The sequence below is a fragment of the Doryrhamphus excisus genome, linkage group LG11, assembly GCF_037039965.1.
Source record: "Doryrhamphus excisus strain RoL-2023G ecotype Guam linkage group LG11, RoL_Dexc_Guam_v1.1, whole genome shotgun sequence".
Classification (NCBI taxonomy): domain Eukaryota; kingdom Metazoa; phylum Chordata; class Actinopteri; order Syngnathiformes; family Syngnathidae; genus Doryrhamphus; species Doryrhamphus excisus.
Genome location: NC_136367.1, coordinates 17,372,421 through 17,396,574, shown reverse-complemented (window position 1 = coordinate 17,396,574; position 24,154 = coordinate 17,372,421). Strand labels below are relative to the sequence as shown.

The following is a 24,154-nucleotide window of genomic DNA, read 5'->3' as shown; positions in this document are numbered from 1 at the left end:
TTTACTAAATACTTTGTGTAGTATAGCTATACAATACATGAATTGTACTACAATCAGCTTTCACAAATATTCATTTAGATGCACAAGTATTTATTATAATACCAATACAGTTTGATATATTTACAGTGTTAATAATATCAATATTGCAGTTTTTCTCCGTGTCTTTTAGTGCTAACCTCCCCCCCCATTTAAAAAAGGCATTTCCATCAATACAATGATACAAAGTACAATACTTTGTATTACAATACAATAATTTATCAATGTTTCCCAATGGCTTTGTAGTACTGAGACAGCAATGCATATATCTATACACTATACATCTATACACTATACTGTACATTTCAGTCCCATTCTGGATGATGATCATTTTCATCATGTTTCTTTGCATGATGTAATTCCAGAATATTTCTTAATCCTTAGCCTTTCCTTCCATCTTCTCCCTCCCCCAGCAAGCTGACACAGAAGAGGTTTCATCTGAGAGGGAAGCTGGAGCAGATCAAGCCCCTGAAAGACATCTGGGAAGCTATCACGGAGTTGCGCCACGGTGGGGTCAAAGGTGACCAGTAGAAAACGCTGCCCGACCCGCCCCTGCCGTTTGTCCCCCCGGATGAGGCACAGCGAAGCGGTGAACACGTCCGAGTACGGGGACTGCATCCGAGGCGCGTCTTCTGACTTCGCAGTCGGAGTCTCCCGGCGCTGCCGACTCCACTCGTGTGCGAGTTCCACGGCTCTCGGAGTCAAAATGAGCACCACTTGGCCTCCCGGGTTCTTGCAGCGTAGCAGCTGGGAGTGAAGCCACGGCACGGGTCCCAGGCTGCACTGCTCCTTCCTGCTCCACTGGTCCACGCACACGCTAAACTTCTGCTCCATGAGCATAGTACCCAGACCGCACACTGCCTCGGAAACACTCTCGGGAACATCTGGAGGACTCAGGAGGACTACGTGAGGGCTTACTTCAACTTGAAAATTTGAGGGCAAGACTGCAAAACCTCCATGGAGAGATGTGCTCGCCCATTCTATGAGGAAAAAAAAGATCAATAAGTTATGCTAGCTAAGTTATGCTAGCTAACACATCAGCAAAACATGGGTACATTTTAGCCATGTCACTGGTCTTATTTATGATGTATTGTGTCAAAATAGGCGGCACGGTGGGCGAGTGGTTCGCGCGCAGTTAGCGCGCAGACCTCACAGCTAGGAGACCAGGGTTCAATTCCACCCTCGGCCATCTCTGTGTGGAGTTTGCATGTTCTCCCCGTGCATGCGTGGGTTTTCTCCGGGTACTCCGGTTTCCTCCCACATTCCAAAAACATGCTAGGTTAATTGGCGACTCCAAATTGTCCATAGGTATGAATGTGAGTGTGAATGGTTGTTTGCCTATATGTGCTCTGTGATTGGCTGGCCACCAGTCCAGGGTGTACCCTGCCTGCCTCTCGCCCGAAGACAGGTGGGATAGGCTCCAGCACCTCCCGCGACCCTCGTGAGGAAAAGCGGTAGAAAATGAATGAATGAAAATATGAGCCACCATCCACCAGTACCAGCCTGGACCACACAATTATCCACATTAGTCGTCTATCTGGGACAAAGTTACATGCTGCCTTCAAGGGCCGTCCAACAAAGTGACCACTCATTACAAACGGTAACATGATATATACATATATGATACAATATATATATGGTAGGATATGTATCACATACATACAGTATGTATGATATGACACCTACCCTTGACAAAGCCACGCAGCAGACAAACCATCACCACCACCACGGAAGCCAGCAGCAACGCAGCCACGACCAGCAAACTCCAGCGCCACCTAGCGGCTGGGGTGACAAAAGGCGTGTTAGTTCATAACGCGGCGTACGCCTTCCCAACGCTGCACACTTACAGCCGCCGTAGCAGAAGGGGCCCAGGCGAAGGCCTTCACTCCCCACTGCCATCTGAACAGAAAGACACAGCGAGTCTCCAATGGTGGCTTTAGTCAGGAAACAACAGCATGACTAAGGTATGTTTTTTTTACCATCATGCATGGCGATAGCTGCAGGTCAACATCTGTAAACACCCCCGTTTTCACCTGCACAGACGCCATGGATGTTCATTCTATTTATGCAGTACGTTTGGAGTGTGTAGGGGTGGGGGGGGGGGGGGCCCGATCCACCCACATCACGTCATCATGTTGTACTGCTCTCCCCTCCTGTCCTTACCCAGTGTCCTTGGGGGCTTTGCCTCCATGTTGTGTTGTCCAGCAGCTGCCGAAAGCCTTCAATCTCCGTGCACCCGTGCCTCCACGTCCGGCGACACGGCCACACTTCCCCCTGCAGCCTGCAGGGGGCAGACACGTTCCACAGCAGCATTTGGCCCTGCTCCTTCATGTGGGCGGGGGCCACAGAGGCTGACAGGTTGCGCCACATGTTAGTCAGCAGGAACCCTGGTGGAGATACCATATATCGTGTTAGTCCCCGCGGAGATACCAGATCATGTTGGTCCCCACGTAGATACCAGATCATGTTGGTCCCCGTGGAGATACCAGATCATGTTGGCCCCCGTGGAGATACCACATCATGTAGGCCCCCGTGGAGATACCAGATCATGTTGGCCCCCGTGCAGATACCAGATCATGTTGGCCCCCGTGCAGATACCAGATCATGTTGGCCCCCGCGGAGATGCCACATCATGTTGGCCCCCGCGGAGATGCCACATCATGTTGGCCCCCGCGGAGATGCCACATCATGTTGGCCCCCGCGGAGATACCACATCATGTTGGCCCCCTTGGAGATTCCCAAGCATGTTGGCCCCCTTGGAGATACCCAAGCATGTTGGCCCCCTTGGAGATACCCAAGCATGTTGGCCCCCGCGGAGATACCCAAGCATGTTGGTCCCCGCGGAGATACCACATCATGTTGGCCCGAGTGGAGATACCACATCATGTTGGTCCGAGTGGAGATACCACATCATGTTGACCCCCTTGGCGATACCAGATCATGCTGGCCCCCGTGGAGATACCAAATCATGCTGGCCCCCTTGGAGAAACCAGATCATGTTGGTCCCCGTGGAGATACCACATCATGCTGGCCCCCGCGGAGATACCAGATCATGTATATATGCAGATATATACTTACATACTTGAGTATGTTTTGTTTTGTGGGAGGTGTGCGGTGCGTAGAGTAGTCTTACGCTGGTTTTTGAAGGGGCAGCTTTGAAAGCGCCTTGGCCTCCACTCGTGGTCCTCATGCCAAACCTGCCAAGACATGTCAGTCGTGTTACACGCATACCGTAAACACCATTCATCATTCTACCGTACAGTGTCCCATTGGCGACAAAAGCAAATCACCCATCGTTAAAAAAAAGGCATTATGGCATTTCAAGCATCAGCACTGGTGCAAATCCTACCGCAAATATGTTCTACTGTATATACGGTCACTCAAGAGAAAAGTACACGAGCTGCATGAAGAAAGTACCTGGAGACACAAGCAGGGGGCGACATAGTGCAACGGGATGGTTTTCCTCTTCCAAATCTAAGATGAGACAAATCATGGTCAGTGTTGATGTAACGGCGCCCCCAGCTTGAAGGGTGACGGCCTTCTCCGACACCCACCTGGCATCTTCCATCACTCTCATACTGGATGCACATGAAAGGGGGCGTCCCGTTCCCGCCGACCAACTTCAGCTCCACTTCATTCATTTCGGGGTTCATGACGCTGCTGACGGCGGGAACTGGAAACACAAGTTGAAGGTTTTCTCATCGGTTTTTGGGGATTATTCATAGTTTATTTGGATATTCGGCTACCTCTATGAGTGTATAGTTCAATAAAAATGTAAATTATTGTAAATTATACTTTTTGAGAGCGAGAGAGAGAGCGAGCACCTACCATATTTTCCTTTCTCATTTCTCATTTCTGAAAGTCTCTGCTTGTCGTTTCAATGAAAAATGGCAAATCATAGTCAACTTGCTTTGCTCTTGTAATATTAAATCATAAGCCTCAGAATATTTGCCCTTTGTCAAGTCAAGCTATGATTTTTTTTCCTGTAATATTAAGAATTTAGTCTCCTAACATCGAGTCATTATGTTTTTTAGATGACAACTTTTCTTTTTCCTTTTATCCATCACAAAAAATGTAACTTTATCTTGTAATATTAATGTTAAATTTAACGTTATTACAACTTGTAATAGTAAAAAAAAAAAAAGTAATTCTAAATGATATGACTACATATGATTATAATATGGAATCATGTAAAAGTTGTAATATGACATCTTTAAAAAGAATTGTATTTTTAATGCTATTTTCATATCGGGATAGGCTCCAGCACCCCCGCGACCCTTGTGAGGAAAAGCGGTAGAAAATGAATGAATGAATGAATAATATTATAATATAATATATTTGATATAATATTGTAAAACCAGAGTATTTAAGTTTTGTCATGAGTTGGTGTTTCTTGGTGGAACATGAAGTCTGGACAGATATGGCTCACCGTGACACTCTTCAACGTGTTGCTGCAGGTTTTGGGAGCAGACTGCGGACACACACGAGAAAAGCAGACCATGAAATACGACAAAGCTACAAAGTACGACATGCGCTTGGCCGTTTTTTTTACCTTCCGTTAGAGAAGGAGCCTCCACCACCACTTTGATGGGAGGCGTTGATTCTGAGGAGTAGACGTGCACGAGGCTGCTGAAGAAAACCCCAGCCGGTTTCCAGATCACCAGGGTCACCTGCACACACTCGGGGTTGTAAACGGACAAGACGGTTCATTCAAAGAGCGGAGGCGTCCTTTACCTTTGCCTCGTTCTGTAAAGGAGCCACACGTTCGACTGTGAAGTCCACCCGCTTGCACGCCGGGAAGGTGGCTGGCGTTTTGTAACACAACACAACAGACGCTACAACAGAGAACAACATTGGAACATAACTGAGTATTAACTCAGTTAATACAACAATGAAAATTACATTGACTTCATTTAAAAAAATACACAAGTCCCACCTGATGAAGGCTTGGCCTCCTGGTGGTTGAGATCTTCATCCATGTCTTCTCCCTCACGGACCCGCAAGTGAGCGTCTATGAGCAGGCATAACGTGCACCGTGCACCATCCCGGCAGCACACGTCCACTTTAGCCGCGAGCTTCAGCACATCCACGTCATCGTGGCTCTCCGGGATGTGTAGCGGCGTCTCATCCATCACCAAACACTTGGACAGACCCTGGAAGCGAACAAGCTGCTAATATTAGCGACGGTGTTAGAAGCACTCTCCTCACAAGAGTGGACATACTTTAGAGTAGTCAGTGTACATCTTATACAGCAGGATACAGTCCAGCTCGATGGAAACACAAGGAAGTGAACCTCACAGTGAACATGTCCAAGGAGTGTAATATTTAATGCTCTTGGGCATGGAATTGATCCGGAATCCTCTTCCACTCCATGATGACACCACTGGTGGGTGTGGGTGATACTTAAGATGCCCCACAGCCATCACAGTCACCCTCCTCTGCAACGCACTTGATCAACTTTTAGATTAAAAAGCTGCTGTGTAGCCCACAGTACCGGTCGGAATCCACGTTTCCTCTCAATGAACCGCAGTTCTCCAATAACGAGCAGCACTCGTGCAGCCCCACACCATGACCTCTGACTGCAGTGGAGACAGAATGACGTCAGTGTTCACCTGTGTTGCCACCAGTAGACGTGGACGTACACACCATAATCAGCATTCACAGCGATGTCATCGAGGTCATGCGTCACATTGTTTGGTTGTTTGCAAACCATAAACCACTTAGCTTGTGTCTTTTAGCGGTTTTAATGACTTTGACGTGAGACATAAAGAACTGCAAGCAGGTAATAGTGCCAATGATTAATACACTGCTCATCCAAATGCTAAGCAGTTGGTCAATGTGGAGAATGTCCATGTGGCAGTGGTGGATCTTAAGGAGGTTCTAAGAAGATACAAAAGGAAGAAATAGGAGTGACAGCCTTAAAAGGCAAAATGTTGGTAAAAATGTGGATTGAATGTGATTTAGTGTCAGGTAGTCACACTGTCATCATCTCTTGACGGCAAAGGCAACAAAGCTTTCTCTCTTGGAACAAGGTGGGATTGATAAGCAAGGCCTCTGTTTGGACGCGGTAAGGCTCATGGAACTAAAACATGAAGAAAGGATCCCATTGGCTGTTCCGTCAAGACACGGGAATGAAGGTCGGTACTGATGTTGAGTGCCATCCCATAACCATCAGACAACCATCGGACAGAAAAGATTTTAAGAGCACCAAACATGGGACGTTGAAAGGTGAACGGTTCTGATGGCTTCCAACGTGACCGGCATGACAAGGAGATCCCAGCTGAGATGTTTTCCACCATCACCATCATCATAATCATCATCCTTCCATGGAATTATGGAGCTTTGGGTCGTGCAGGGGTGTCAAACGGCAGCCGGCTATGTGGAGATGTTGCAGGGAGCATTCTTCATGAGTGAAGGACCTGGTTGGTGTGGTAATGACTGGCTTTTTCTACACTTTTCCAGACAGTGAAGCCATCTTCAGCACCCGGAGCAACATTCCCACTGGCCTCCTGGAAGCCCGAAGCCATTTCTAGTGAAGAAGAATGGCACATTCAGGACTTTGAGGGTGTCTTTTAGAGCAATGGTCTTCAACTCTGGATCTTCTCATTTATTCATTCATTTTCTACTGCTTGTCCTCATGAGGGTCGCGTTCGTGCGTGCTGGAGCCTACCCCAGCTGTCAGCCTATTTTAAAAAAAATTGCTCACTCACTCCCATGTCTTCTGTTTGTATTTTGAATGTCTTAGAATCTACTTAAGATCCAACAGTAAAATGTACGTTCTTCGCATTTCCGCACTGATGTTGATATTTCCAGATTTCCAGATTGTAGTCCACTTTAGTTTGATTCCGCCTTCATGTTTTTTGCTAGAAAAATCATCTTGTCCACACAGTCTTCAGAAAGTGCCGACCCGTTGGCGGTGCCAATGTCCCCCGCCGTAGCAAACACACCCCGGCTGGTGACAGACGTCGCCGCCGGTATGGCGAGGTATTTCTTTGCCAACTGAGCAAGGTGAGGGAAAGCGGGCTCGTTGCTCTTCCACCAAAGGAGCGGGTCAGAATCAAGCGATATGCAGCTGACCATCCTGTAAGCCGTCACCTCTTCTTTCACCAGGAGCTGCAGAGTCGGTTCCTGTCCCACCTGAGCCTTGAAGAGCTCACCGAACACTTCCGTCATTGCTGATTTTTTGAGCGGGGGAGAAGCTTCAAGGTTGTGTTCTCTTTTCACTGGAGTCGAACTGACGGCTGTTGTCCCCGTGGCGTCGGCGTTCTGCAGAAGAAGAACTGTATTTCATGCATAGAACACTTCCAATATTGAATGCACACAAAAAAGATGAAAATACCTCTTCTTTCTTGATAGTAATCTCTGTGATCAGGCCGCTGAAGGTCCCATCACGACAGGCCTCGTCCACGTGAGGGAGGCCCTTGAACCTGGGGTCCAGGGCTGTGCATTTGTGCAGGTAGTCTTGGCAAGCCGTGTACCTGTCCTCCAGGTTCTCTCTGATGGCAGCCTTGATTTCACTCACAGTCGGAGCATCTTCCACGTTGGGTTCCATGGAGTTCAGCAGTGTACTTTTAAGGGGAAGGATCATGGAGGCTGAAGGTGCCGATTCGGTGCTCATGAGCGTTGTGATGGCTTTTAGAGGTTTCAGCACCTCGATGACTTCCTCCGCTGTTCTCACCTCCTGGTCCGTCAATAAGGTGACATCTTTCTTCCTTTTGAGGCTCCTGTCTGTCAGCGCTGCGTACGCCGCCGTGTGCTGCTCCAGGTAGCGTTCCAGCATATCGTAACTGGAGTTCCAGCGAGTGGTGACGTCATGAATGAGGTCATGTTTTGGTGTGTTAAGCATTTCCTGTTTGCTTTCCAGCAAGTGTGCGGCTGTGGTACTACGATGAAAAAAAGACACGATTCTCCTGACTTTACCGAGCACTCTCGATACTTGGTTGAGTCCGGTTACCTTCTCTGCAGCGACATTAATTGTGTGAGCAAAACATCCAATTTGAGGTCCAAGTCCTGCTTCGCCGACCGCATCTGCCATGTTTCCAGCGTTGTCTGTCGTTACTGGAATCATTGTTGCTCCCGACCTCTCCAGGTTCCACACCAACACCATCCGCTTGAGTTCTTCTGCAATGTGGGCGCTGGTTTGTTCACACAAGACCCGGGTTTGCAGAACATGGCTGGCTAGAGTCCACTCAGGGGTGATGTAGTGTGCAGTCACCGTAATGTAGCTCACAGCAGCCCTGCAAGTCCATCCATCAGCTATAAGCGCCACAGCAGATGCCCTGGACAAGTGGTCCATTACAGCACATTTGGTTTTTTCATAAAGGGAGGGTATTATTTTCTGGCGGAAGTGGGCGGGGGAAGGAACTTGGTACCGGGGTTCAATAACACCCAGCATATGTTTAAATCCAGAGTTCTCAACGACTGAAAAGGGCCGTAAATCGGCAGCTAGAAACACACCGATTGAATTAGTTATGGCATTGACTCGCTCTAATGAGAAACGCTGTTGACTTGTCTTCGTTAAAACCAGGTTACTAGTTTTCCGGGGACCGATGTTCACGTAGCCGTGGTGCCGTCTCAGGTGACTAAACAAGTTCGTCGTACTTCCCAAGGCATACCCGATTTCTGCAAAACAATGGCGGCATACTGCTTTGCTCTTGTCCACTTGTCTCTGTCCGTTGACGTATTCCACCGCGAAGGCGAAGTGTTCCCACACCGCAGACTTTAAGGACGGATGGGGCTTTTCGAGTTCCTTAAAAGCATTCCCAGCCATGTTACTGCTAAGCCACAGCTTTCCTTGCATGGGTATTGTTTTTGTTTTTTTTACCGAGTCAATGAGTGGCGTTACACTTCCTGTCCCTCGCTCAATGTGTACCGCGTAATTCGGTAAGACTCCGTGTTGAAGCCAAGGTTCCGTACCGAAAAATCCGATAAGTAATACGGTTACATTACGAACATCCCTGATAGCTATTTCGACAGCAATGGTCCCGTGTTGACTATTTGCAACCCTTTAATTCCAAAGTAAGTGACATTTTCCGAAAAAAATGTGAAAATAAGGAACACCAGCGACAACGGTAACATTTCCCGCCAGACTGAAGCTAAAGCTATGAAGAGGATATTTTTAAAACATAAAGTTAAGATAGTGTTGACCAACGTTTTTGTCTTGCCTACCCGCATTGTCTTTTCGTCATACCGCCGGTATCCCATCACTCATACCGATAATTCTCCTACAGTACAATGGAACTGTTGTGTGTCACACTTTAATGTTCCCTAGGGAAACTAGTTGTAGCGCACACGTTCCATTCCGTGTAATCTAAAATGCCCGAATATCCTGTATGTACTCAGTATTTGGGGGATTAAATGGCTGGGGGCATAAGGAAGTAAACATATTCATACCTGTCAATATTTGCATTTGAAAGTAAAATAATATATTGCAGCTTCACTCTATCAAGGTTTTTCAAAACTATATTAATTATTAAATCACACCATTACGTTGTTGTCCATCCTTAACCCTCATTATGAATAGAAAATATGCATTTGCTAAATGAAGCATTTTCAAGCATAAAATGAATACATAAATGAAGTCAAATATGTGTATAAGGAATTCAGAAAATGCATTGATATGCAATGATATGTAGTATCGTAGACTGGTCACTAGGTGTCACTCATGACACTGTAATGTTGGCTGAGACACACAAGCACCAGACTTTTATTCCAGGTTTCAACTACAGGCACAATAAACCCTAATAAAAAAATTGTTTACTCTTGTGACCTTAACTCAAGACCAGCTAAAACTCAACTCTGAACCTGTGACATCACTTCCTTTCCGACTGCCACTCTGCTCCCCATAGCACTGGAACATATTTACAGTTATACATAGCGAGTAATACATATTACAGTAATACATATTACAAGACCTGACCAGATTTTAACGTTACTTTGAAGAAAAGTACAACATTCAAAGCTGATTAAAAATATATGGAAATACATTGGAATTACTAATAAAATTTCTACTATGTTACACTCTTCTGCACTCTGTGTGTAGAAGACACGCTGCCCCGCCTCCACCCACCCGTACAAAGGCATTAATGCGTGTATTGTATTGTGTATCCATGTTGACTTTCTGAAGTAATGCTAATCACATTTATGAGATGCTGTCCAGGACAGTATAACAGTCTTACCTGGGAGCAGGTGACTTGTGGGGAAGCATATCCGTCCAAAGTGCAGGCTGACTTCTGAAAAGCCAGTAGAAGAAGCCAAAAGGAGCTTGGTAAAAGAAACATAGTTCCCAAGAGTGAAGCTTTTCCTAAACATCTGTCATATGGTGTTTGGGTCTCCTTGAAGAAGCGCTGTATTGTTTCCCAGCATGACTAGATGGCTAGAGCTTGGATGAAGTAACTCAACGTTGACGTAAGCTCAAAACCATCAACACTCGCTCACTTTTGTTTCAGCCTGGGTGGGAGGAAAGAGACAAAAATCAAGCGCCTGTGGACTCGTAAAGTGGTTATGAAGATGAAGGAAAGAAGCTGTTAGCGACTCACTGCTGGAGTTGAAGTCATCCAGAAAGAAGATTCATTCATGTGCCGGGGTGGATCGATCTGCCCCACGAAAATCAACAAGTCCTGGATTTGTTTAGCCAGTTATTAACCCTGAGGTCTAGACCAAAGTCCACCCTGGAGAGACTCCGCCTTTACACTCCACTCCAACGCAACAACATAATATGTCCTGGCAACCAATGAAGCAACGACCAGACTCCGACTTGATAAACTCGTTAGTTTGGTCCTGCTTTGCTACTCTGATGAAGACGACAAGCCCGCACGGAACATGACTCATCTGAACCGGTCGGAGGGCTCAATGCCAACCGGAATGCTGCTGCCACACCTCCGATCGGTGGCGTAGCCAGGAATGTTTCATCCATGTTGATAGGGTGGGAACAAGTTGATACCGAAATGACCGGCGAGGTGGCTGTAGCCCTGCCGCTACCACTAATAAACTCAGGTACACACACAGAGTATTTGTGAACATAAAACTACACAAGTACGAATACCATCCTGGTATCCATAGTATCAATATTTGGACCTCTTTATGTTACGGCAATCCCAGTTCGATTCTCACTCTGTCACCATATCACAGCTTTACAGGAAGCAAGGAATTCTGTTGTTGACGGCCTATTATGGGTCAAAAACATTCTGGTTTGATGTACCCGTGGTATAAATAAAGCATTTTCAAGCATAAACATTGCTATATGGAGGACAATACAAGGCTTTGCGTACATGTACACATACTACACAATACTCTGTGTGTATACAAGCAGCCTCGCCTCCAGCCATTGAGACTGACAAAGGGGCTCACTCCGTTCATGCCGTTGTTCTATGGAAATGTGGTTCCAATTGCAAAGTTGACCTTGTTGATCTGCTGTCATTTGACAAGGTTATTTTTTGGATGATGGACATCTGTGTGAAAGAAAGAAAGCTGATTGGTTTACTTGCTTTGTCAGCATTTATTGTTGACCTCATTATGGATGTACACCATCTCCAGATGTATTTTTCATTAAAGGTCGCTGACAGTGAAACGGCTGAGTGGTGCTTGTAGTGCCGAGTCAGCGGACGTGAGCCAGCAGGGTGCTCTGACTGGTGAGTACATGCAGTAGTCCATAGCGGAGGATCTACACGCAATGAAAGACAACGTGATGCTAGCCACATCCTCCACGGCAACGTTTAGGGGAGAAATAAAACACCTACCTGGAAACATCTATTTCTTCCCCGTTCAGCTTAAGTTTGGTGATGGGACCTTGGTGCACTTCTTCATAAGCTACGGGCTTCACGGCTGAAAAACAACACAAGACACTGAATGAACAAAACACTTCTTCATTTCATCCATCAAGTATGGCAGGGCGGCTCAAAAAAATCCACCTAAAATTCCTTCAGCGTTGCCAGATGGGTGCTGCCTCAAAGTCGGCCAGAGGAATTCCTGTCCATTCTTCCCATGAAGCAAGATGAGCAGGCGTGTTTCTCCAGCTGTGATGTCAACCTCCTTGTCCCGTTTGATCACCACCGCGCTGCGGAAAGACCCCTCAACTGTCAAACATCTGCATGCACCGTTGACATGTTTTTTCACTGTCACATCAGTCAAAAACACGTCACGAAGAGGAAAAACAAACGTATAAAAGTGGCACTGTGTGACATCACAGCACGCCTACAGTATATAGTGGACTACTACATCTTTATCCAAAATGCACCTTCCAGCAGTGATGTGCTCCTGTCCAGTGTGCCGGGTCACTGTCTGTCCGTCTTTAATGGTGACGGCACCCGTGTCAATGAAGACAGTGATGCCATCTGTGTCGAAGTGGACAGCGATCCTGCTGAAGCCGTGGTCGTCGTACACCTCACCATTCACAGACACACCTGGTGCAGACGACATATTGGATGAGTCAAACACCTTAGTACAGTACAATACAGTACAGTAGAGTAGAAGACAGTACAATATAATACATTAGAGTACGTTAGTCCACATCTGGGTGGCACGGCGGTCTAGTGGTTAGCGCGCAGACCTCACAGCTAGGAGACCAGGATTCAATTCCACCCTCTGTGTGGAGTTTGCATGTTCTCCCCGTGCATGCGTGGGTTTTCTCCGGGTACTCCGGTTTCCTCCCACATTCCAAAAACATGCTAGGTTAATTGGCCACTCCAAATTGTCCATAGGTATGAATGTGAGTGTGAATGGTTGTTTGTCTATATGTGCCCTGTGATTGGCTGGCCACCAGTCCAGGGTGTACCCCGCCTCTGGCCCAAAGACAGCTGGGATAGGCTCCAGCACCCCCCGCGACCCTCGTAAGGAAAAAGCGGTAGAAAATGAATGAATGAATATTCTCATATTTCATGACCAACTGTTTGAGTGACGTCTCATACAGGACTTATTACAGGTCTTTCCTCCTAAAAAGAGTTCAGGGGAAGTGATGACAGGCTGTTAAAGTCACAAAACTAAATGCTTGATTTGCTCACCTGCACAACCATTGGAGTGTTCTTTTGAAATGATGGGTTATCAGAGCTATTTTTAATGTATGACGTCACAATTATGTGATCATTACGGGTTTGATGATTATCATGCATACATTTTATACTTTGAATGCGTCAAACAAGTGTATGATGAGGCATATTTGGGGCTTCAACTTAATGATTTGTACTCTGCCGCCCTCTGCTGTCTGGATGCAGTCCTGCGTCCAGAGTTTTTTTTACTTCCGTTGAGCGTATGTCACCACCCTCTTCTACATTTAGCTTCTGTTGCTAGTGAACAATGGCAATTGAGGAGAAAAGGAGAGGGTTCCGAAGTTGAATGCCATCTTGTAGTCACAACACTCATTTTTATTGCAAATGTTGATCTAAAATCAAATGAAAACATCAAGCTAGCAAGAGGGTTTGGAGAGGGAAGTGCAAGCCGTGTGCTAAAAAAAGACATATTTATGAGCGTATGAATTCCTGTCAGATTAGTGGAAGATCTACTGTATATTTCATCATGCCTATTTTTGTGTGCGTGCTAGCAACAGCAATGCTGACAAATCCCGTCCAACTAGCATGTGTGCTATCCGTGACTCACCTGCACTGGGCAGGTGAAGTAGTCGAATGATGCTTCGTCCAATCACATCAAAACACAGCGGAAGAGAATGATTCTCAGCTTGGAGCAGAAAGCGGATGGCAGGCGGCGCTGATGGGAGACAAAGAGACACAGTAACATTTCAAACATTACATTCAACCCAGCATCAATCCAACACCTTTTTGTTTACCACTTATTGTGGGCGGGGCCACGGAAGGTAAAGTGAAATCATAATCCATTGCAATGAATGGTCCCTGTGGTCCCATGCGGCCTGGGGACAGACAATAGCATATCATGAGGGACATATCATTAGGTACACCTGTACACTCTACTATACTATACTGTATGTCATATGCAGTAATCACATTAGGTACTGCTGTTCAGTGATGGGAATAACGGCGTTTAAAATAACGTTACTAACGCCGTTACTTTTTCCAGTAACGGGTAATCTAACTAATTACTTTTACTGTCAGCATAACGGCGTTACCATTTTCGACACCCCGTTACTGCACGTTACTGAAGCCGCCTAAAAATATATCACCGACTTCATAACTAATTTGCTAACTAGTGAGTTATCATAACTAGTGAGAGTGTTGCAGAGTGACAAGGGAGGAGGTGAGATAACCACATAAGCAATGAGGATTGGCTCAGGTTTGAGTAAAATTGCGTCTTCAGCCAATCAGAGATCGTAAGTGGGCGGGTGTTTAGAAGCACATAAGCAATGAGGATTGGCTAAGGTTTAGTAAGAGTTCGTCTTCAACCAATCAGAGAACTTAGGTGGGCGGGTGTTTAGAGCATGTTCAAAACAGCGTTTGCCAAATGGAAGTACAGACACTAATTTAACCTCGTTGATTATGTCCCCGAAAAAAACAATAGTTACTTTTACAGGTAACTAGTTACTTTTGTAGTGGAGTAACTCAGTTAGTAACTCAGTTAACTAACTATAACTAATTACTTTTTTAAAGTAACGTGCCCAACACTGCTGCTTTACACTGTTGTGTAGTACAGCAGTGTACTTGTCAACAATCACCACAATGATATGATATCCATACATATTCTTCAAGAAAGAGAGTCAATGCGAGCTTTCTATGTGATATGACCACAATATGCAAGTACGCCTGAAGGCAGTGCTTCTCAAATGGGGGGCCGTGGGGAACTGTCAGGGGGGCACAAGGCTTTCATTTCAATGCAAACCTACCAACATGTACACATTTATACAGTTGGCAAATCTGGAAAATGATCAGGGGTGCTCAAACTTTTTATACTACTGTACAATCAAGTCAATGAAACAAAATGAAACAAGGAAACAAAGAAATGAATAAAAAATGACAAATATGTGTATCTAGAGTATTGGAATGTAGCCCAAATGTGACATGTTAATCACCACATCTGTTTCATTAATGTCTTACCTGGGGAATGTGCAGGTGGAAAAAACCCTCCTGTCCCAAAAAAACTTTGTTAAGTGAATTCAATCAAAATGTTTATCTTTGTAACATTTACAATGTTAGATTGTTCAAATCCACTTCCTGGGAGAATAAACCTAAGAGAGAAAAATATACCTCCTAAACCAGGGTGTCCTGTCCCCAAAAACACAAATAACAATAATTTAATGAATGTTCATGCTTTCCTTCAATTCTACTAATTAAAAATGACATGAAATGAATGTGTGACACTGAGTGTCAATGAAACAAAGAAATGAATAAAAAATGACAACTATATTTCAATTCTGATATTCTTACCTGGGGAATATTGAACTGGAATATATCCTGTCACAAAAAAAAAACACATTGTTAAGCATATTCTATCAAAATCTTTATCTTTTTATATGCCGATTATTGAAAATCCACTTCCTGTGAGAATAAACCTAAGAGAGAAAAACATACCTCCTAAACCTGGTTGCCCTGTCCCCAAAACACAAATAACAATAATTTAATGAACGTTCATGCTGAGAGACTGTCAAAGAAACACACACACACACACACATCACTGTGCAATAGTTGTGGAAGTGTGAAAGAGTGACTATATGTGTCATACCTGAGTACCCTGGTATCCCTAAAACAAAAACAAAATAAAAGTCATGCTGTGCTATATTGGCTTTTTACCGATATCCAATCCCGTATGCCGATACTGTCTAGCACATCATTACTGCTACTGATACTGGCCAATAGTGGCGATGTGTAGCAGGGCGATTGGGTAATATCAATAGTTCCGATACAGCTCTAACCATCAATCAAGTTTTCATTCTTATAGTAGTTCTCAATAATAAGTCATCATTCATTTGATATGATTTAGTCATCATGATTGATACCAATGTGACGATATGTTAAAAAGTGTTTCTGGCCGTAGTTTGCCCACCTCTGAAATAAATCAACTATCCAGTAATAATGTTTGTCATTGATGACGTACCTGCGTAACCATGCTGTATATCTGTGGTACCAAAAGAAAATTGGGATTAAATTCATACCTTAGCATATGAATGGCTTTCATGTATCATACCTGGGGATGATTTCATGACTGCAAAGTAAAAGAGTTATGGAAAGGCCAGTGTGGTTAGATTAGACATTGATTTGATGTGTATGGAATGATGTTTATCTCGAGTGTGTACGTCTTACCTGTGGAGCTTGTAACTGGGAAAAAGGAAAGGAAACAAAGTCACTAGAGGCTGTGGAGGGAAGGGTATACCGTGCATATATAGTGCAAATATCACACAGGAAATATGAAATACTAATAGATGCCCACGCTTTACGTTATATACGTTTGTTTTTTTTCCAAAAATCCTTTATGGAGACATGACAGTAGCCACAGTAACATGAGCTCATCTATATGACCTTCAGACATGAAGCGTCAACAACTACTAGAACGTCTTCCCCACTCAGTAAATTGTAATTTATTACAGGAAATTGGAGGCTAATGAGTTAGCTCGCTAGTTTGCGCATGGCCGTCTCTTGTGTCCCCGCAGTAGCCTGCACATTACAGCTAAGCAATGTGGCGTAAACAGAGAATAATAGATGTGTCAAGGTGATTATAGGGGTGCTATTTCATGTCTACGGGACTCTAAGTTATTAATACACTGTGTGAGTCCCACTGTGTTCTTAATGTTTTGTTTTTGTTATCACATGTCAGTTAGCATGTTTGTCAGTAAACGTTGAAAATGTACGTCAAAAATGTTTGACTCAGTTAATTCAGTTAGAAAAATAGCAAATTAGCCGTAGATTTTTCTGTATGTGTCCCTCAGTGGGAATCTCATCCTCTCATGTTAGAAAGGCATCTCCTAAATCATCATTCCATACTCACTACGTCTCTGACTGTTGCGTCTTCCCGATGTTCCCCTCAACCCAGGTGAGGCCATCCCTAAGCGGGACCCCGTTCCGGGCTGCGGTGGCGGCGGGGCGCCCTCGCTGGGCTTATCGAGCACTTCTGTGGTCTCCTCTGTTGGCTTGGTGACCACCATGGATGTGAGCGGGGTCACGAAGCCGTACTTCAGAGACAGCCTCAAAGCCTCCGATTTGACTTTCTCTTTCTCCGATCCACTCAGCTGCAGCCTGTTGATTAGGAAATTTTAGGAAAAATTAGGAAAAAATGAGGTCATCATTAGAGGGACAAAGTTTGACTGACTCTTTGTCCAGGAGTTGTTTGACGGTCAGGTAGGCCCAAACCCTTTGAGTGTTGCTGTCATCAGCTGGCTTGGCGGTTCCGTTGGTGTCAGTAAAGATGATGCTTGCGTTCCTCTGCAGAGGAACCAAACGTTAACGAACGTCCCAGCTGATGATGTACGGTGTTTCACCCGCGGGTACTCACAGAGATGGCCACGACTTTTGGAATGAAGGTTTCTATGTCGTTGTTGGTGATCTGACCGGCCACTACGATCTCGGAACCGTTGTAGTACTGGCTGAAGGTCGTCTGGGTCAGATTGGCACTGCCCTCGTACGTCATTTTCACGTTGGTCAGCAGGGGGTTGGCCACCTCGTCATAGAATCCCTTTAAACATAAACACTCTATAAATATTTACATTCATGCTAGCAGTACCACAGGAAAGAAAAAAATGTATTGCAATCTACTAATTGTATCTCTACTATGTTACACTCTGTGTGTATGCCAGCGGCCCCGCCTCCACCCATCCAGGCAAGGGGACTGTATGACTATCACTCCGTTCCTGCCCTTGTTCTATGGTGCCAAGCTGCTGAAAGCAATGCACAGAGTGAACTCTCTTCCTGCCTGACACGCACACATTGATCATTCACTTGAATGGGGGGGGGGGGCTAGTGCCCCCACCAGACAGAGAAATTCTCTCACCTTATCAGATCTTGTGACACCCCTAAAACATTTCTGTCCCCCTCTAACTGAGGGGGGACGTGGGCTAGTGCAAGAAGGAATACATTGCAATCATTCAATCAATAGAAACTGAATGTGATGATATTAGAAATCAATACGTCAACAAGTATCATTGGCTTAGCTCGATTGGAGACGCGACGCTAAATCAGGGGTGCTCTACCACTGGCTGGGCACCAGTCCAGGGTGTACCTTAACATGTCAACTGAAAGAGTTTTTATGTGAAAGAACCAATGAAAACAAATGACCTTCAGTTGCAAATCTGCATCAGAGTCCTCGTAAATGCGGCGTGCAACACCGTTGTTCTGCAAGGACATCTTCTCCAGGAAGCCAAAGTTGACATCAAAACCAAAACCAAGACAGTAGAGCGGGAACTTGTCTTGGATGGCCGCCCTCACGTTGGATTGGATTTCCTCCAGATTGGTCACACCTGCAGGAACAAACAGACAACAACTATCACATAACAATTAGCAGATATGCAGTAATAATGAAGATGGTGTGTAGTGTGTGTACCTGAGGTTGGGTCTCCATCAGTGAGGAGTATTAGGATGGAGGCTGAGCCTTCCCTGGGTTGCTGATTCAGCATCTGGGATCCTTCCAGCAAGGCTGTGTTGATATTTGTGGCTAAGAGAAAAAGAGAAAAAGAAAAAAAAGTGAAAGCTGTCCAAATGTTTCAATATGGAGGGCAAGAAAACCACCGACATCCTCTATCTTGAATGTTGCGTGCAAATGTTTTGGCGCTCTCCACGTTGTCTGGTGTAGCCTGAACAAGTTCTCGTTTCCAGTACATAATTCTGCTGTCGAAAGTGATGAGACCAAAGTAGTCCTCCTCTGCCAGGTCATTCAAGATGTGGAGCAAAGCCATTCGGGTCTGGGAACAAACACGTAGCACTCGTTACACTTTACAAAGCTATTATTGACTTACTTACTTTTCTAGAGATTGGAACTGCCTCTATTAGGAAACGCTAGCCTTTCAATACACTACGTATATACAATACGTGCTAACATTGCATTAGCTTACATGCCATTAGCTTACATTCCATTAGCTTGCATGACATGAATTTACATCGCATTAGCCTACATGACACCAGCTTAAATTGCATTAGCTTACATTCCATTATCTTACATGACAGAAATTTACGTTTAATTAGCTTACATGAGATTAGCTTACATTCCATTAGCTTAAATTGCTTTAGCTTACATTGGGTTAGCTCACATTGCATTAGCTTGCATTCCATTAGCTTACATGACATGAATTTACATCGCAGTAGCCTCCATGACATTAGCTTAAATTGAATTAGCTTACATTGCGTTCGCTCATATTGCATTAGCTTACATTCAATTAGCTTACATGACGTGAGTTTACATCACATTAGCTTACGTGACATGAGTTTACATGACATGAGTTTACATGGCATTAGCTTACAAGACATGAGCTTACATTGTATTAGCTTACATGACATGAGCTTACATTGCATTTAGCTTACATGACATTAGCTTACATTGCATTAGCTGTCATGACATTAGCTTACATTGCATTAGCTGTCATGACATTAGCTTACATTGCATTAGCTGTCATGACATTAGCTCTAGGGAAAATATTTCTACCATCTTGTGTGGAAGTGCTTTGGGTTCTCAGGTTGGAAAAAAATACAGCTAGCTAGCTAGCTAGCTATAAACAATAGGGCCCTATAAATTAAACAGCCCTACAGTTGCACATTTATGATTGATTGATTGTCCGAATGAAATAAACATGATCATTACTGTTAGCACGTAAGAAACAAGTCAACGAGGGTACCTGTTCCATTTTGCGTCCGTGCATGGATCCGCTCTGATCGATAACGAAGACAACATTCTTGGGGATGCGGGTAAGACTCGAGGGAGCAAAGTGATGCACAAAATATCCATCGGAGCTCTGAAAAAAGGTGAAAAGCCAGCATGGATTAGACGTGGAACCCGGGTTTGTATCCACAACGGTTTCTTTACCTTGATGTCCCCTAGTGACCTGTGTCTGTTGACGTCATAGACAATGACCAGATCTCCATTCATGCCGTCTTCTCCACAGTTTTCACATACTTTCTGTTGCTCCAACGTTGGGTAGAAGTAAACCCAAGCCTGCAAAAATTTCTCATGTCAGCTGATCAAGAGTCGGACTAGGGAGTGCTCGGCGTAGACCACAGTTGTACTAATATTGTGGTGATGGTGTTTGGAGCGTTCGGACATTGGTGGTTTTTGACCCTGTCAGCCACCATAGTCCAGGGATTGACTAATGAGGGAAAGGACAAGGGGCCGGGCACGGAACACTGTGGAACACTACCCAAAGGAGTGAGTTGATGTTGTGCTTCTTTCACCTGTTTGTCCAGTTGTTTTTTGGTGATAGCGTTAGCCAGAGCATTGGTGCTAAGTCCTCCTCTAACATCCAGGAAGTTGATACAGGCTTTCTCATGAATGTACACATCCACCTGGAATTTGGGATAAAGATGATATAAGGCAGCAAGGAAAATCAAGCCCTCATCCTCACAGTCCGCCGCACCTTGAAGTCTTTGACGGGCTGCATGGGGCGAGCGTGGATCTGCAGCTCGTACTTGCCAAGCCTGCGTTTCAGCAGCTCCTCATATGTGAGTTCAAAGGTCACCTTTTTTAGCGCGGCCACCGTCACGGAGGTCTTGAACTCCTCCAGAGTCCTCCCCACTGAGCTGCGAAAGGGATGGAAGGCAATGCAATTACCTGTACGTCTTCTAAGACACCTGAGCATTCCATTGAATGATTGAAGCATGCATGGGAATCATCACAGGCATCCAAATACCTGACAATGCCCGCACTTTCGCCACGAGACACGGCCTGACTGTACTGCTGCTGAGCCGCTTCTTTGGCTTTCACTACGCCATCGTACACCTGGTCGTCCATAAACCTGAGGAAGGTCAAGGAAGAAGGTTATTCTGCAATTATTCTTTGAATGTTTCTTGGTTCTGGTCCCTTTTAACGCTACCTCAAATATTAACAGTAGTATTCCTACAATACATTTCAGGAGGTATTTGATTATTCATTCATTCATTTTCTACCGCTTATCCTCATGAGGGTCGCAGGGGTGCTGGAGCCTATCCCAGCTGTCTTCAGGCGACAGGCGGGGTACACCCTGGACTGGTCGCCAGCCAATCACAGGGCACATATAGACAAACAACCATTCACACTCACATTTTGGAGTCGCTAATTAACCTAGCATGTTTTTGGAATGTGGGAGGAAACCGGAGTACCCGGAGAAAACCCACACATGCACAGGGAGAACATGCAAACTCCACACAAAAATAACCAAGGGTGGAATTGAACCCTTGTCTCCTAGCTGTGAGGTCTGTGCGCTAACCACTCGCCCGCCGTGCAGCCCCTAGCATCGTTATTCGTTCATTCATTTTCTATCGCTTATTCTCACGAGGGTCACGGGGGATGCTGGAGCCTATCCCATCTGTCTTTGGGAGAGAGGCGGGGTACACCCTGGACTGGTGGCCAGCCAAACACAGGGCACATATAGACAAACAACCATTCACACTCAAATTCATACCTATGGACAATTTGGAGTCACCAATTAAACTAGCATGTTTGTTCCAAAAACATTCCAAAAACATGTTAGGTTAATTAGCTTAATTTTACCCAACACGGGGAACCTCACCCGGCTCGGACACGGAAAGGATTGACAGATTGATAGCTCTTTCTCGATTTAAATTAGCATGTTTGTTTCAAAAACATTCCAAAAACATGCTAGGTTAATTAGCAACTCCAAATTGTCCATAGGTATGAATGTGAGTGTGAATGGTTGTTGGATGTTCCTATCAGGGTTTAATGCTGCCGATACTGATCCTGATCATCCATGAGTGAAATGCTCCGATACTGATACCAATCCCGATACCGATACCAATACGGTTAACATAGATGCAGTGTAAATGTTCACCGAGGATTTTTCTTGTGAGAGCTGATTGGCGGAGGGGGTCAAGTATCGGATGTGTCAATACCGGTTTTTTTTCAGTGATATCGGCCGATACCGATATCGATCGTGGCATAAAGTGAAGAAACAGTGCAGGTTGGAGGTTTGCTGCATGCTTTGAATGGGAATAAACAGTGCCATCTGGTGGACACATATCAAAAATATCAATTGAAAGTCTGTCACAAGGAAGAAATATTATATTATAATATTGTAATATTATTATATGTTATTTTAGTGTGGCTTCATTTTAGACTCATTAGACGATCATTTAGACGATCCCCTGGAAAGGCAACACACACATGCCGTCATGTCCACTAATGCTGTGTTGATCTACCCACATTCTGAACTTGCTGATGAAGGCATTCTTGGGAATTCGCACGTGGAACTCCACCTCTTTGGATTCATCTTTCCTGTTGACCACGCGGCTGGTGATGACGGTGGTGGCGTAGCGGCCGCTCACCGTGGAGTTGATGTGAAAGCTGTAGATCTCCCAGTCGGCCTGAGCAAACAAGCAAAAAGGTCTCTGTTGGAAATGGCCGTCTGCCACCCGGCCCGAGCAAAGACCGAAAGGCCGTGAGAAAACAAAAGATGTGATTGGTGGATGGCAGGGGTGTCACAATATAAACAATACGTCTATAAACAAAATCATGCTTATAGGCTAAGAAGTGATAGTATACGTATACTATATACAGTATATGGTGTACCTACCCATTATATAGACTTTGCATTAGAGGTGACAAAGTGTCTTTAACATTAGTAGTATCAGTATTCTTTCTTCAGTTTTCTTGTTGTATTTGAGTGTCATATATATACTAAAGGTGTGCAATAAATATTTGGGAAAAAAGCAGGCAGGTGCATAAATTAGGGCACCCCAACAAAAAATAACATGCAATATTTTGCAGAAATAGATGCTTCCTATCGCAATAAGGGTCTGGATTCTGTTTGAAGGTATTTTTGACCATTCTTCTTTCCAAAACATCTCCAGTTGAGTCAGGTTTGATGGTTTCCGCTTTAAATCACAGCACAGATTTTCAATAATACTTGATGGACATTCCAGAACGTTGTAGTACTTGTTCCTCTGCATGGATGCCTTGGTAGAATTTGAGCAGGGTTTAGGGTCATTGTCTTGTTGGAAGCCAGTGTGTGCGCTCTTATTGGAAGTTGTTTTAGCATTAGCTACATTATTTTTGTAAGAAGAAGAAGAGAATAGTTAAGACAATGGAGGACAAGAAGCATACCTTGTTGGTTTGAGTGCTACCAAAAGCCAGAAGCAGCCCAAAGATGCTGACTCGTATCAGGGTCCCCTCCATGGTGGCCCCCGTCACAGTGTAGCCGGGATGCCTCAAAAGTTGCCTTTTAAACCCAAACAGAGCATCCATGTGTACACAAAGCGTGGTGAAAGGGCAAACTCCTCTTTTTCGCTTGAAACAGCTCACTCTCACTCACACACACACATATATTGTACAGATAATGACAAAATCAAAGTTATGTGTAATATTGGACACTGTATGATAACCAAGACATTTGTAAGTAATATAGTAGATTATATGATAACCAAGACATGTCTAATATTGGACGTTGTATGGTCAGCAAGATATGTGTAATATAGTACGTTGTATGATAACCAAGACGTATGTAATATAGTGTATGTATGATAACCAAGACATGTGTAATATAGTAGATTATATGATAACCCAGACATGTCTACTATTGTATGTTGTACGGTAACCAAGACATGTGTAATATAGTATGTTGTATGATAACCAAGACGTACGTAATATAGTGTATGTGTGATAACCAAGATGTGTGTAAAATTGTAGGTTGTATGATAACCAAGACATGTGTAATATAGTAGATTATATGATAACCAAGACATGTCTAATATTGTATGTTGTATGGTAACCAGGACATGTGTAATATAGTACGTTGTATGATAACCAAGACGTACGTAATATAGTGTATGTATGAAAACCAAGACATGTCTAATATTGTACGTTGTATGGTAACCAAGACATGTGTAATATAGTACGATGTATGATAACCAAGACGTAAGTAATATAGGGTATGTATGATAACCAAGACATGTGTAACATAGTAGATTATATGATAACCAAGACATGACTAATATTGTACGTTGTATGGTAACCAAGGCATGTGTAATATAGTATGTTGTACGATAACCAAGACATACGTAATATAGTGTATGCATGATAACCAAGATGTGTA

At 44.4% G+C, this 24,154-nt stretch overlaps 3 protein-coding genes across 9 annotated transcripts; all 3 read right to left on the bottom strand.

The window, feature by feature from the left end:
* Positions 1–62: 62 nt before the first annotated feature.
* il17rc (interleukin 17 receptor C) lies at positions 63–11,121 on the bottom strand. Of its 4 annotated transcripts, XM_058065472.2 has the most exons (14): positions 10,575–11,121; positions 10,215–10,485; positions 4,973–5,189; positions 4,771–4,871; positions 4,589–4,706; positions 4,466–4,507; positions 3,591–3,709; positions 3,454–3,510; positions 3,170–3,233; positions 2,200–2,423; positions 2,016–2,069; positions 1,884–1,935; positions 1,723–1,818; positions 63–1,016 (listed from the first exon to the last, which is right to left on the bottom strand). In XM_058065472.2, exons 2-14 carry the CDS (start codon positions 10,314–10,316, stop codon positions 373–375), a joined length of 1,890 nt encoding a protein of 629 aa, XP_057921455.2. In that variant the 5' UTR covers positions 10,317–10,485; positions 10,575–11,121; the 3' UTR covers positions 63–372. The 4 variants fall into 4 exon arrangements, with proteins under 4 accessions (XP_057921455.2, XP_057921456.2, XP_057921457.2 ...); XM_058065473.2 differs by lacking the exons at positions 10,215–10,485; positions 10,575–11,121 and adding an exon at positions 9,205–9,284; XM_058065474.2 differs by lacking the exons at positions 10,215–10,485; positions 10,575–11,121 and adding an exon at positions 5,259–6,670.
* On the bottom strand, positions 6,733–9,198 carry LOC131123554 (E3 SUMO-protein ligase ZBED1). Its single transcript, XM_058065475.2, has 2 exons — positions 7,376–9,198; positions 6,733–7,302 (listed from the first exon to the last, which is right to left on the bottom strand). The coding sequence occupies exons 1-2, from the start codon at positions 8,834–8,836 to the stop codon at positions 6,871–6,873; spliced, it is 1,893 nt and encodes a 630-aa protein (XP_057921458.2). The 5' UTR covers positions 8,837–9,198; the 3' UTR covers positions 6,733–6,870.
* A 392-nt stretch (positions 11,122–11,513) lies between the features above and the next one.
* itih3b.2 (inter-alpha-trypsin inhibitor heavy chain 3b, tandem duplicate 2) lies at positions 11,514–23,331 on the bottom strand. Of its 4 annotated transcripts, XM_058065462.2 has the most exons (27): positions 23,167–23,331; positions 22,267–22,427; positions 20,759–20,863; positions 20,486–20,648; positions 20,304–20,414; positions 19,939–20,067; positions 19,751–19,867; positions 18,655–18,823; positions 18,466–18,576; positions 18,201–18,382; positions 17,422–17,601; positions 17,239–17,351; positions 16,918–17,165; positions 16,236–16,250; positions 16,120–16,137; positions 16,030–16,050; positions 15,658–15,675; positions 15,507–15,524; positions 15,363–15,389; positions 15,183–15,200; positions 15,033–15,062; positions 13,814–13,894; positions 13,627–13,734; positions 12,272–12,437; positions 11,946–12,091; positions 11,775–11,859; positions 11,514–11,698 (listed from the first exon to the last, which is right to left on the bottom strand). In XM_058065462.2, the coding sequence occupies exons 1-27, from the start codon at positions 23,305–23,307 to the stop codon at positions 11,584–11,586; spliced, it is 2,796 nt and encodes a 931-aa protein (XP_057921445.2). In that variant the 5' UTR covers positions 23,308–23,331; the 3' UTR covers positions 11,514–11,583. The 4 variants fall into 4 exon arrangements, with proteins under 4 accessions (XP_057921445.2, XP_057921449.2, XP_057921446.2 ...); XM_058065466.2 differs by lacking the exon at positions 13,814–13,894; XM_058065463.2 differs by lacking the exon at positions 15,183–15,200.
* Between the last annotated feature and the right edge of the window lie 823 nt (positions 23,332–24,154).

What these genes read in the sequence shown, in the direction of transcription:
- LOC131123554 (XM_058065475.2), bottom strand. Translation starts at nt 8,836, where the DNA reads ATGCAAGGAAAGCTGTGGCTTAGCAGTAACATGGCTGGGAATGCTTTT. An exon ending in TTACTATCAAGAAAGAAGAG is followed by an intron (nt 7,303 to 7,375) that starts GTATTTTCATCT and finishes CTTCTTCTGCAG; the next exon opens with AACGCCGACGCCACGGGGAC.
- il17rc (XM_058065472.2), bottom strand. Translation starts at nt 10,316, where the DNA reads ATGTTTCTTTTACCAAGCTCCTTTTGGCTTCTTCTACTGGCTTTTCAG. An exon ending in CACAAGTCACCTGCTCCCAG is followed by an intron (nt 5,190 to 10,214) that starts GTAAGACTGTTA and finishes GTTCGCTTCCAG; the next exon opens with GGTCTGTCCAAGTGTTTGGT. An exon ending in AAAGCCCCCAAGGACACTGG is followed by an intron (nt 2,070 to 2,199) that starts GTAAGGACAGGA and finishes GCGTCTGTGCAG; the next exon opens with GTGAAAACGGGGGTGTTTAC.
- itih3b.2 (XM_058065462.2), bottom strand. Translation starts at nt 23,307, where the DNA reads ATGGATGCTCTGTTTGGGTTTAAAAGGCAACTTTTGAGGCATCCCGGC. An exon ending in GTAGCACTCAAACCAACAAG is followed by an intron (nt 22,428 to 23,166) that starts GTATGCTTCTTG and finishes TTGTTTGCTCAG; the next exon opens with GCCGACTGGGAGATCTACAG. An exon ending in CAACGCTGAAGGAATTTTAG is followed by an intron (nt 11,860 to 11,945) that starts GTGGATTTTTTT and finishes GTTGTTTTTCAG; the next exon opens with CCGTGAAGCCCGTAGCTTAT.